The sequence below is a fragment of the Microcaecilia unicolor genome, chromosome 4, assembly GCF_901765095.1.
Source record: "Microcaecilia unicolor chromosome 4, aMicUni1.1, whole genome shotgun sequence".
In the NCBI taxonomy this organism is placed as follows: Eukaryota; Metazoa; Chordata; class Amphibia; order Gymnophiona; family Siphonopidae; genus Microcaecilia; species Microcaecilia unicolor.
In genome coordinates, this window is record NC_044034.1 from 119562126 (window position 1) to 119576417 (window position 14292).

Consider the following 14292-nt stretch of genomic DNA (forward strand, 5'->3'; position numbering starts at 1 on the left):
TCAGGATCAAGAAAACAAATATTTAAATTCTGTCCATATGATAACTTCTTGATTGTATTCATCCTTACAAAATGGCCTGACTGAACTTCCCTTCTGAAATAGTTCACATGCTTTTGACAATGAGCAAGAGAGATATACCTGTGAGCATTTAGATCAGGGAGAAAAACAGCAAGCATACATTCAATTTTCAAATATATGCACATTATATTACCTTCTCCATGATGCCTGTTCATATAGCAGGTGCAAGGTACATGGATGCCATTATTATACATTGCACTTGCTAAGTTTCGAAAAGAAACAACTTGGGTAGTTTATTTTGAAAGATTTATGTAACATTCATGGATTGAAATTTCCCACATAGTTTGCAGCTAGATGGACTTTTGAAAATTGCACTTTCCATTGTGCTACCTGCAGACTAACCACAGGCACTGCCTCTGTTGATTTCCCACAATAGTCCAGCTGCCAGTGACCTGCAGGGCACTTTATATCTGGCATGTCCATAAGAATTAATAAGGCTGTATTTTTTGTAGCAGATATTTTATTGGCTCCACATCTGGAATACTAATGGTATATATACAAAGGATCTGTACCAAACCATAAGAGGAATGCAGTGATTGTTTGCCAAACAGCAGCAGTACTTTTTAAAGTGCAATGAAGGTCTCCGATGGTGACTGGACCAGATAAGCGCATGAGATATGTTTTTGCATGAATTTTCTACAATGTTTTCATATTCGGGGACACTGAGTTGAAGTTACATTATATCAATAAAAGGAGTTTTTCTGGACCTATGACTGAATGGTATATCTGATAAAGTTAAATAACAAGAGTGAGGTACTTTGAGGTTCCTTTCTTCTCTTTAATGATTTGAGTGTTTTATTGTTCCCATAGAGTCGTTTGGGTTTTTTTTATTGGGGGGGGGGGGGGGAGATGGGCATATACAAAGGAGCCATGATTTTTTTTTTTTTTTTTGCTGCTTTTGGCATTCCCTCTCCTCATTCTGCCCCCTACACTTCAATTACAATCATTTTCCAGTGAGTGTTATCGCTATCTAATTCTCTGACACAGTTCTGAACAACAGTGTCTTGTTTTATCAAATGCAGGCATGCACTGTCATGCTCAATTTCTCACAATATCAGAGAAGATTGTTCAGAAGGTGTTTTATAGCATGCTACTGTGCATGGGTCACATGGCAACCAGAAACTCACTTTCCTATTGAGTGCATAGTACAGTTTTATTGATTAAAGTATTCACATCAGACTTCAAAAGGAAATATATTGTAAACATGCTCCCAAACTACCCAGTAATAGCATCAGACTTAGGAATGATTCTGCCCTTTCAACAGAGTTACTAATATTACCTGGGATTTCTTCTGGTATCATAGGAGTAATTTGATCGATTCCTTGGCATATCACTGCCATCATAACTGTACTCCACAGTCCTAAATGCAAACATCAAATAGGCAGTTATGTTAGCAATTATTTCCAGTCAGACCAAATTTTAATTAGCACATCATTATTACATTCATTCTTTTTTTTTTTTTTTGCTTCCTTCTATAGTTATTTTCAGAATCAAAAGCATACACAGATTTGGAACCATATAACATTATTTAGATTCACCTGCGGTGGATTCCCAAGGTTCATCATGTTTAAACCCTCTCTTTTGGATCTATTTCTCCTGCAACTGGTCAGATTGCACTCTTTTCTGACTAGCATGTCAAAATCTACAAGGAAGTCTATGTTTGAACAGACTAAGGGGTCTTTCTACTAATGTGCAATAGATTTAGCAGTTTCCATGGCTTAGGGGATCTTTTTCTAAGCCGTGCTAGCATTTTCTAGCTCGCATTAGAAATCAGCTGGCAGTAAATACTGAGACACCCACAGGAAAATAACAGGCATCTCAGTGTTTACCGCCATCTGATTTTTTTCCGTAAGATAAAAACGCTAGTGCGACTTTGTAAAAGACCCCCTTAATGCAGAAAAGTAACATACAGTAGCTACAAATCTAACACAGCAACTATTGGGTTCATGCCCAACATTTTCCATTACTGGTCATGTATTAACATTTGCATTAGCGCACAGTAATCTGGTAGCAGTTGGCACAGAGGCACTTAGCACATAAGAACAAAAGCGTTGCCATACTGGGAGAGACCGAAGGTCCATCAAGCCCAATATCCTGCTTCTAACAGTAGCCAATCCAGGCCACAAGTATCTGGCAAGATCCCAGAACAATAAAACAGATTTTAAGATGCTTATCCTAGAAATAAGCAGTGGATTTTCCCAAGTCCATCTGAATAATGGCTCAGGGACTTTTCTTTTAAGAAATTATCCAAACCTTTTTAAAACTCTGCTAAGCTAACTGCTTTTACCACATTCTCTGGCAACGAATTCTAGAGTTTACCTACATGTTGTGAAGAAATATTTTCTCTGGTTTGTATTAAATTTACTACTTAGTAGCTTTGATGTGCGCCCCCTAGTCCTTGTATTTTTGGAAAGCGTAAACACGCGATTCACGTCTACCTGTTCCACTCCACTCAGTATTTTATATTTAGGAGGCAACAAGTGATTCAACACTAAATGCACATTAGTTGGTTAGTGTAAAGAAAGTGAAGTATGTTGAGATACATTCTCCATATCCATTCTCTTCCCATGCCCCACTTAGTCCCACCCCAACACAAAATTCCCTTAGCATGCAACTTAGCACGTGGTAACCCAAAATATACTGCAAAAATGGTTAGTGCATTTGTGTGTTAGCTGTTACTGTGCATTAACAACTTAACAGACTTGAGTAAAACTTATAACACTAATTCTCAAGACAGTGGGGCAGGAGAAGCCTTCTGAAGATATGACCTTCTCTGTAACTAAATACATGCATCCTGACATTTGAAAAGGATAAAAATGAAAAATGCAGTTTGTTACCTATACTTACATACAAAAATTGGGGAGTAAAATTATGAAACAAACATTAATATGGTTTCAAATAGAAGGAAAGTTAATGACTTTTGGTCATAAATACCAGTCTTTAGTCTGATATACCCCACCCCAAGGTGGCATGGGCAGGATTTATCAATATGGATCAAGTTTCAAATTTATTCATATTTGATATACCACCCAGGAAAGGGCCTTTCAGAGCAGTTTACAATCAGTTAAAATATATAAAGGTCATGGAAAGGAATAGAAATACAATAAATGAAACAAAGTTAGCTGAACCAAAACAATATTGAGAGTGATGTGTTGCCTTGCCTCTAAATCCAATGATTCCCAAACCTGGTCCTGAAGGACTCAGCCAGTCAGGTTTCCAGGATATCCACATGAATATTCATGAGAGATATTCGCATGCATTGCCTCCACTGCATGCAAATCTCTCTTATGAATATTCATTATGGATATCTTGAAAATCTGAGTGGATGGGATGCCTCCAGGACCAGGGTTGAGAACCTTATAACCAGGTGTTTGTTTACCTTGTTGAGGTGGTGGTTCTGGTAGAAGAAGAATAGGGATCTCTACTTATAGTCACATCAGATGACTGGGAAATTGTACGATTTCCATCTCTGAAAAATAAGTGTTTAGAATGTAATTATGGTGCTCATTTTCAAAGCAGATGGACATCTTAAAATGCCTAAAAAAATCCATCTGCAAAAAACATCCAAATCCTGATTTTGGAAAGTCAGAATTTGGATGTTTCACACTGCAGTTCATCCAGATAGCAAGGGGGCTTGTTTGGGGTGCATTTTGGGTGGATAGGATGAAAAGACCTCAGAAATTGCAAAGAAGGTGTTTACCCAACCAGTAAATCACAGATTGAGGTAACAATTTTTTAGTGACAATTCAATCACTGGTCAAAAATCTCTTATTTTTCTCTAATAATCTATGCCTTTTCCTCCTATTAAAAGATCTTGTTAATTAACTGTGGTTCAATTTGAAAACTGTGTGAAAAAGTTTAATTATGCACTCAAGGCCATCACAAACACATTTTGGGCCCCAAATACTACTACAATACAAATGCTCATCTGGTTTAGGTATATTTTGCAAAACTGGTTTGACACATGCATGGTCATACAAAATGCAGTTAAAAGAACCATGTATACCATCATTGATATCATACATATAAGGAGGGAGGATGTAGTTAATGTATGTTATAGCAAATAACACTTGTTATTTGTCCCTTAATGCATGTTAAATGGCAGTAAAACAAATTATATGGTCATAACTCATGTTAGTTTAAGTCATGAAAGGATACATAACTGTGAGATGCAAAGCATGCAACTGCATGCAAAACAGCTCATTTTCATGTAAATTGAATAACACAGCTTGTCTTCTCCATCATAGATCCCTCCATTTCCTACCTTATATTCATATTCAACTGTGATTAACTTTGTAACCTTAATTCTTGCTCCTGTAGTTTCTCCCCTCTTTTTTACATTTCCTGAGATAAACTGCTTAGATATGTGTAATGACTTTGCAGAATATTTGAATAAAAATGGCATGTGAATTGTGAAATGCAAGCTGTATTATTCCGGGAAATGTAATGGCAGCTTAAAGCTGGGATCATTTTGCCAGTTTGGGAGCATCAGGCTGCTAACCTGTGGCTCAATACTCCCAAATGGCATCTTAAAGAGGTCAGTACATGACAAATGTGTCTGCACCTACCTTCTCCCAAAGACACCCTCGAACACAACCCCTATACCAAAGAGCTCCCCTTCCCCCCACAAACACTTCTACCTTCCCATAACCCACCACCAGATCTACCTGCCGAAATCCCTAGTATTTAGTGGTTTCCAAGGCAGGAGTGATCCCCAGTTGCTCTTGCAGGTGCAGGGTTCAAAATTTCATCAGCAACCCCTAGTGGTAATAGCACAGTACCCCTACTAGGTGGTAAAGCTAAGGGCAAAAGGAACTTAAATGGTAGCTTGGCCCCTAATGCTAATACCACAAGACTACCTCTAGGAGTCACCAGTGCCACTTTGAACCCAGATGGAGGAGTGGCCTAGTGGTTAGGGTGGTGGACTTTGGTCCTGAGGAACTGAGTTCAATTCCCACTTCAGGCACAGGCAGCTCCTTGTGACTCTGGGCAAGTCACTTAACCCTCCATTGCCCCATGTAAGCCACATTGAGCCTGCCATGAGTGGGAAAGTGTGGGGTACAAATGTAACTTAAATAAAATTACTCATACTCTAAAATCCACTGCAGTATAGATTGAAGCTGCATTATCTATGTACTGTGGGAGTCACTAACTTATGGTACTGAGATACCCAGTTTAGTGACTCTTGTGGTAAAAGGCCAACTCTTGCCATTACTTCAATATCATAGCCACTTTTTTCTTTTATTACAACTTTAGTAAGAACATTCTTGAGCTTGAGGGTAGGGCAGGATTGCTATGACACAACTATATGTGGTGTTTTGATCAAAAAAAGGAAATGGAAGTGTTTGTGGACACCTTATCTTTTGGCAGTTTTCAAAATGAAAGTATTCATATATTTTCACTTTGAAATCAGTATAAACAGCCTAGGTAAGAAGTATCCACGGACTTTGTAGCACCGTGAACCATTTGCAAATTGTCCTCCAAAAATATTAAAAATTCATATGAGGCAATTTTATTCAGTGTAAATGAGAACTATAGTTCATGATATGAGGCAGTTGGATAGACTCAAGGGTAATGTAAGGAAATATTTCTCAAAAAGGTTGAAGGATACATAGAGCAACCTCCAAAAAGAGAAGGGAGATGCAAAACGGTACTGAAATTCTGAAATGGGACAGGTACAGAGGGGCCCTTAGCTGTAGGAAAGTGAACATGAATCCAGACATTATGTACTGTGTGGTATTGCAATAAGGAAGAAAAATGGGCAAGCTAAATGGGGTCTTTATATTCTGTAATTATACATCTCCTTGGAAATTGGATTAGAAGGCCTGTGTTATATTTCTTAACATTTTTCCATGATCAGCATCGATATCATGAACAGCATTCAAGTTATTTTTGATGCCAATGCATATGAACCAAGTTTATATCATCCAGATATGTAAGATCCATAGGTCCATGTCCCATATCTCACTAAGGAACAAGAATTTTCAAACACTGTCCACCTCTTGAGGAAAATCCATGTCAAGCTGGGTTATATAACATCAACAACAGAGGCACAAGCCGAACATCACAAGCCTTACCTTGTGACATTTTCTCCAGGTTGACGTATTGAAATAAGGTCATCAATGTCTTGAGGTCTTTAAAATTTAAATGAAATCAGAATAGGTTAGTAACAAGCAACATTACTGTATGATATGTTGGGCAAGTATGACTTCATTTTAAAGAGAAAAGCAAAAAGATGAACACCAAGGGAGGAAGTTACACAGCTGTGATAAAATATGACATTTTATTGCAGCTAGTTTATCATGGGAGTTACAAACTTGTAGTAATTCAGTACTGCGAGACTACCTCTAGGGGTTAGGAGCACCATTTTGAACCTGGAGCTACAAGGAATAGGAACACCTGGGGATTTCTCCTGTTCTGTTCCACTGGATCACCAAGGATTGCTTCAGGTAGGTCTGGGGAGGCCTACAAGGGGTGGGAAGCCTTGTGCTTGTGGTGGGGTCTACTAGGCTCTGCCTAGTCCTACGCTCCAGCTAGTCAGAGTCAGGTCCTGCCTTCTCCAGCTTCCAGAGCCTACCATGCGATCCCTTCAATAGCTGCCAACCAGGGCCGCCTGCACAGCGTTTACGCCACACAGGTAGAGCCAATCTCTTCACAGCCCAAGGGCTCACCTTCCCCAAATGTGACATCACATCGGTTTGCATTTGATGAGTTTTGTTATGTAATATTTTTATTATGTATGTTTAATTTGTATACCGCTGTGGACAAGGGTGGTATATAAATGTTAATAAATGAAATGAAAAAATTACATCTTTGTGACTCTACCTATGCTGTGCCCAAATATGGGTCCAATGGAAACAGGTGTGAACATTCTCTAGGCCTTCTCTATATACATGTAACCCCTGGAGTAATGTTATAAAACCTTTCCACAGGTAAAATAGTGTTTACTCATGAAAATCAGTTTATAAAAATAACCTGCATAAGATACTATTCCTTACCAAAGACTTCCCAGATCTGTACTATTTTCTTATTCTGCTGTCTAAAAAATTCAAAATGGATTATAGTAGGAGTTTTTTTTTTTTTTTTTACTGATCTACACAACATACTCTACGCTTCCAATATGAACAAAAAATTATAAAATGATTCAAAAAGTAATAAAAAACTAGAAACCATAAAGTCTTGATTGTATAAACCTTAATACTCCTTGACTCAATATTTCTTCTTGTTGAACTACTCCATTGTTGCTTTTGCTTTGTGCTGAGGATCATTGTTATTATGAATCTTCTCCCCAGTTCTTGGTCTGTGGCAGACTACAAATGTTTATGCTATAGTCTATATCAATGTTTCATCGAGGCCTAATTTTAGGTGCTCAAACAGAAGTTAGGTGGTATCAGCAGTTAGTGTATTTAGTTTTACAAAAGGTTTGGACAAGTTCCTGGAAGAAAAGTCCATAGTCTGCTATTGAGATAGGCATGGGGAAAGCCACTGCTTGTCCCTGGGATCAGTAGCCTGAATCTTGCTACTCTTTGGGATTCTGCCAGGTACTCGTGACCTGGATTGGTCACTGTTGGAATCAGGATATTAGATATATGGACCACTGGTCTGACTCAGTATGGCTATTCTTACGTTATATAAGTAGGAATTAAGACAAGCAGGTTAGCACGTCTCAAGTTCTACAAATACCTGTATATGCTAAGTAAACCACTTTGAATGTAGTTACAGAAAGGCAGTATATCAAGCCACATTCCCTTTCCCTTTAGTAAACATACCCCTTAATGCACAGATATTGGGCACCTAATCTTTAGTGCCCTTTATAGAATTGCCTCCTATATGTATATTTATATATGTATTTATATGTGTATATTCTTTTGGATGTTTTATCAATTGTACTGCACCCTTGATGCAGGCAGAAGCTGAAATGCAGCTGTGTCCGGTGTTTGTGTCTTCAGTAGATCAGTTTGTACACCATATTGCCATCCTCTTCTTGTGTTTGATCCAATTAATTTCCTGACCAATGGCAGAATGGAGCAAATTTTCTTCAGGTTCTGTCTGTACTTTGTACTATCATCTTTCTCTTCATCTTCATAAGCCTTCCTGCAAACATCCCCAAACATAAGGTTGCTTCCACCACCATACTTTACTGTAGGGATGGTGTTAGCAAGGTGATGTGATATGTTTGTTATATGCCACCCATATCACTTAGCAATGAGACCAGAAAATTCCACTTTGGTCTCATCAAACCATGAAACTTTCTCCCAAATACATGCGGTATCCCCTCTGTGTTTCTTTACAAATGTCATGGAGAGAAACTGCCGACTGAAGAGAGATTTTTAAGCTAAGTGTTAAGAAAAATATTTTTTGAGCACATAAATATTTTTGTCTTGCACACATGCATAAGTAAATTAGAAATAAAAGATGGAGGAAAGGTTTTAATGCCAATGACAGAAAAGTAAGGACCCACAGGTATTAATCCTGAAGGTTTTTCTGAGGGTTTTTTCTCCATTTTTTTTAAATTTGAAAGTGATTCATATCTGTAAGAGTATTTGATCTATCCTGCTTGGTTATTTATAATACTCCAGTCCTAGTTTATATATTGTATAGTTTTTCTTTAGCCTTTGCTTCCTTCTTGCCACCCTCCCATACTGGCCATGTTGAGGAATAATCATTAAATTGTTAAACAGTCGACATTTTCCTCACTCTCAGCCACAGACCTTTGAAGTTCTTTTAAACTAATCTTAGGCCTCACTGAGCAACCCTCTGAAGTTTCGTAAACCAATGGCTACTGATTTTGGAGGGACCACCTTGTTCAAGGCAGTGTCTTAGTGGTGCCAAACTGTTTCTACTTTACGATGATGGACTTTAGTGTTCTAGGGATATCAAACACATTTGAAATGTTCTTATAGCTTTCCCCAACCTTTACCTTTGAATAACTTTATCTTGGAGTTCTTTCAGCTGTTCTGTGGTAAACATGTTTAGACCTTTACTTCAAATTCATTTCATATAACAGAAATGGCTTAATAACACAAACAGCAGACCCAGCTACTGTGATTGAACATAGCTGAGTTATATTTAACTTATTATGGTCCTTCTTAAAGGAATGTTTGGAAATGCAGCTAGTTTGGGTTGCTATGATAAAGGGTGTGAAGATTTCTTGAATATTTACTTTTTAAATAATTCTGTAATCGTTATTTCATGCTGAAGGTGCAGAATATGTTGTGTAGATTAGTGAAACATACTACTTCAAAATGCATTTTGAACTATAGTTTACAAACAGCATAATCTGAAAAATGTATAAAATGGTGAAGATTTTCAAAATACTGTGCATCAGAAATAGCACAACTCTCCTGCTCTGGCTTAAAATGTATACTTTTCATAGGAGGTTGGCATACCCTACCACATTTGATTTTAGTACTAATGGTACTATGGTAGAAGAGCAAGATGTGCCTTTCTGCTCCCATGATCTTCACTAAGCCTCATAATAACTGGCATGAGCTAAGACAAATGAGAAACTCAGAGACAGGGGGCTGGATTAAATTCAGACCCACTGGGCACTGTTCCCTCTAAGCTGAGTGGGTGTCCTCCAACTGCATTGCCATCCTTAGGGGGTGGTACTTCAATATTATGTTTTCAATCTCTAGAGACAGGCAGGTTCCCTGGAGTCCTGCAGAACTTTAATGTCTCTCCCTATTGAAAATGTGATAGTGAAACAGCTCCTACCCACTGGCAGGACTGCAGATGGAGGACTCCTGCTCAGCTTAAAGGGAACAGTGCCACTGGATTGAATTTAACTCAGGCCATCTATTTCTATTTTATGAAGTTCATATTGGAATTCCATTTGGGAGCCTAACCAAGTTAGCATAATTGCTTATCTGTAATGAGGGTTTCCTGCATCAGCACCTTTGGGGTGACATCACCAATGGTGGGACTACATTTCTGCTGCTCAATGGAGAAAATTAATTATTTTGAGCAACACCACAACAGAAGAAGACCCAACCAATTTCTACAACCTAGATGCGAACAATAAACAATCAACAAAGTTGAACAAAGTGAAACAAGCAGTTCTGTGCTACTAGATGATCCATTAATATGATCCATTAAAGAGAACACATAGCCAATGGGTAAAAAGATCCTTACCCTTTATTCCCTGAAGAGTCTGATATTTCAATTATATTATCAAGATCTTGACCTCTATAAAATAAAAAAATTATCAGTTTAGCACAATTGAGTAATAATGCATGTATTTGCTAAATTATGAAGTACCATAAAGTGATCTATTTAAATGAGGGCTATACATTTAGCACATTTTAAACAGAATTAATACATTAAGGGGGTCTTTTACTAAGCTGTGGTCGTGTTTTTAGCTCCCACTACAAATCAGCTGGCGCTAAATGCTGAGATGCCCATTATATTCCTACGGGTATCTCTGAGTTTAGTTCCAGCTGATTTGTAGTGCAAGCTAAAAATGCTAGTGCACCTTAGTAAAAGACCCCCTAAAAGTTTAACTTGCGCTAATAACTTTAACACATTAATTGTATTCCCTGTCCCCGCCCCCTCCCACACTCTCTCCCCTTCCCCCTAAGCACACGCTGATTCTCTGTATTGGGTGCCCTCCTTCTCTAGCATCTTGCCTCCTCTAACAAAAATTCCTGTTTCTTGCAGGAAGAAAGTTAGAGAGGGAGGGCTCTCGCTACAGAGAATATGTACAGGCAAGTTTGAAGGTTTGCCAGGGGGACCAGGAGGCGGAATGAGATGCTGGCAAACACGGGAGCGGAAGAAGGAAAAAAGATGCCAGAGTGCAAGGGGGTAGGAGAGAAAAAGATGCTGGGTGAGGGGGGGGGGGGGCAGCAGAGAGAAAAATATGCTGGGTGGGGCAGGAAGGAGGAGACTCGGACCAAAGCATCCTGTCTCAAGTGAGGTTTGTATGTAAGATGGTGCCCATAGAGAGGGAAGGGTAGACAGGAGAAGAGGGGAAGGGAGACAGGAGGAGATGGTGCCCATGGAGAGGAGGGGAAAGGAGAAGAAGAGAGATGGGAGGATATGATGCCCATGGAGATGAGGGGAAGAAGAGAGAATAGGGACAGAAGGAGATGATGCCTATGAAAGGGAGGGAAAGGGAATGAGAAGGGAGGAGATGGTGCCCATGAATGGCGGGGAAGGGCAGAGAAGAGAAGAGCTGGAAACTAGATAGATTTGAGAGAGAGAAAGAAAACTGGAAGAAAGCTGAATGTGAAAGATGGAAATAGAGCTGGAAGTGAAGGAGAAAAAAAGAAATAGTGATTAGACAGGAGGCACAGGAAACAGAGTACAGGGAAGCAGAACCAGAGACAGGTAATGAGATGATTAGAAAGACAAAATCACTAGACAACAAAGATAAGATAAATTATTTTATTTTTAGTTCAGTAATTGAAATATATCAGTTTTGAGAATTTACATCTGCTATGTATATATTGCACTGTATAGGAGGAAAGGTGGGGGTACTTCATGTGGAAGAAGACTTTGGGGACAGAGGGAGAGATGTTAGAGGGAGAGATGGAATTATGGAGCCTGTAGCTGAGGAGGAAAAAGACAGGAGGGACTTTCAGGCCTTATGATGAGAAAATTCTGTGCAAAAACAATACAAACAATGCAGAATTTTTAAATATTGTGCACAGAATTTTCAAACATTTTGTGCAGAATTGCTCCAGGAGTATCTACGATCAAGTCTTTTGAGTAGGGGTTACCCTTTTACTGTGATCAAGAATGCATATAAGCATGCTAGATATTCGAAGAGGGACACATTACTGACAGTAAAATGTACAGCTCATCATGAGTGGATTCCAGCATGTGTTTTGAGGTATTCCCCTGGCATTTGGTCAGAATTTTGAGGAAACACTGGCATTAGTTAACACTTCATCCAGTGTTCACACAAAAACATTTACAGATAATGTGTAGGAGGGATCATAACCTGGACATATTGTGTCCATCTGATAGTGCAGTTGTCCCCAGTCATGTTAAATGTAACAAGTGTAAGACCTGTGATATTATAGTGGAACTGTATACCTGGTTTGTTAATCCAAGAGATCAACACAACTACAGGCTGAGATATGATAATACTTGCTGCACAGATTATATGATATATGCGGTAATCTGCTCTCCTCCAAAAGTTTACATTGGGCAAGCAACATGCCAATTCAAATTTAGAATAAATGAGCATAGAAATTGTTTGAAGCGGGGTAAGTTTGAAGAACCACTAGTTCAACACTTTTTTGATTTGCATCATTCATATTCAGTACTTCTACACAGGGGCACCCCAAGACAATCTACCGCCTGAGGCGAGCAATAAGTTGCCGCCCCGTTTCGTCCTCCGACACCCATGTCTGTTTTTCATTCCCACCTTAAGTATTTCCCTTATTTGTCCTGTTTGTCTGTCCCACATGTAGGTGCCCCCTTCATCCCTAAGGGCTATGGTAGTGGTGTACAGTTGTGGGTTTGGGAGGGGGGGGTTGGGGGGGTCGTGGGGGGCCAGCACCCAAGGTAAGGGAACTATACACCTGGGACCTTTTTCTGAAGTCCACTGCAGTGCCCTCTAGGGTGCCCGGTTGGTGTCCTGGCATGTGAGGGGGATCAGTGCACTACAAATGCTGGCTCCTCCCATGACCAAATGGCCTGGATTTGGTCGCTTTTGAGATGGGCGTCCTCGGTTTCCATTATCGTCGAAAACCGGGAATGACCATCTCAAAAACAACTTAAGGACGACCATCTCTAAGGTCAACCTAAATTTCATGATTTGGGCGTCCCCGACCATATTATCGAAATGAAAGATGGATGCCCATCTTGTTTCGATAATACGGGTTGCCCTGCCCCTTTACGGGGCCGTCCTGCGAGGACGCCCTCATGAAAACTTGGGTGCCCCGTTCCATTATGCCCCTCCACGTTATGTTACTATGTTGTGTAGTGGACCATATCCCTGAGGTCAACAGAGGTGGGAACCATAGAGAATGCTTGTTGCACCATTAACAACAATGGATATATGAGTTGAGCATAGAGGAGCCATATGGTAGATAGAATGGTAGTATTATTACTAATGGTTGAAAAATTTTGCCTCATGGAAGTGATGAGGCATCAGGAAGTGATGTCATCATGTGTTGGCTGAAAGCATCTGTAACCCTCAGCTATCTCTGAGATCCCGTGAGCACTCAATTGCGGATATGTGCCTGTTTGAGTGAGTGATTTGTATTTCTAACACTACTATTTCTAAAAGTGTTGATTGGAACAGTCTCATTTTTTATTTTTATTTTAGAATTGAATTGTGATGGCCTATAATCCCTCATTCCACTTCTCAGCAAACTGCTGGCCACCATTGTTCGGACCATTGTTTGAATTAAATTGACAAGGCTTTGAGAAAATGAATACAGATTAGTTTAAGAAAATGTTTCTTGTAACTATCTGAAGAATAAGTGATTTCCACTATATGAAAAATCCCATTTAAGGAAAAGTTATTTTGGGAGTCAGTTGTTTGGAAGGTTTTTTTTAGTCTATGAAGTGACAATGAGGTCAATATTCAGACCGCAGGAGGTAGCCAGGCTGCCTCCTGTGGTCAGTGCTGAGCTCAGATATTCAAAGCTGGGCCGTTTCCTGTGAACAGAATTGAATATCCGGTTTATTTTTGGCCAGTTCAAACTTAACCAACCAAGCCGATATTCAGCGCTGGCCAGTTATGTTTAAACTGGTCAAAGATATTCAAGGTTTTCACGTGGCCAAATATAGCCACCAAACTGATACTGAAAATCGGCAGATAGCCAACGATATTCAGTAGGAGTCAGCCAGCTATCTCTTGCTGAATATCGCCAGATAGCTGGCTAAGTAATCAGCCAGGTGCCATTCCTGGCCGGTTAAATGGTTTTGAATATTTGAGGGAATAAGTTTGGTTATATAGTCTGACTGGGATTCTGAGCTTTTTTTCCCTTCCAGATAAGTTTAAGTTAACAACATAAGGAGAAATTAGATCTTACCTGCTAATTTGCTTTCCTTTAGTCCCTCCGGACCGGACCAGGATTGGACTGATGGGTTGTGCTCGCCTTCCAGCAGGTGTGGAGACTAAGAAAAAACTGTGACTCTAGAGAGCCAATAAGAGCCCTGGTCATGTGACCCTAGCCTCAGTATTTGACTAACAAAGCAGGAAAGGAAGAAAGACCTTCTGTGCCGTATGGAATCCTTAGCAGCCACAAATTCCTC

At 39.6% G+C, this 14292-nt stretch overlaps 1 protein-coding gene across 1 annotated transcript in view; it reads right to left on the minus strand.

Annotated features, from left to right (window-relative positions):
* The window catches only part of LOC115469622 (sciellin-like), a 49169-nt gene that overhangs the window by 24791 nt on the left and 10086 nt on the right, over nucleotides 1–14292 (minus strand). The window contains exons 3-6 of the mRNA XM_030202417.1: nucleotides 10213–10266; nucleotides 6156–6212; nucleotides 3458–3547; nucleotides 1358–1438 (exon numbers count right to left, since the gene is read on the minus strand). Of these exons, the coding sequence (XP_030058277.1) occupies nucleotides 1358–1438; nucleotides 3458–3547; nucleotides 6156–6212; nucleotides 10213–10266 (282 nt within the window). The remainder of the gene's footprint in view (nucleotides 1–1357; nucleotides 1439–3457; nucleotides 3548–6155; nucleotides 6213–10212; nucleotides 10267–14292) is intronic.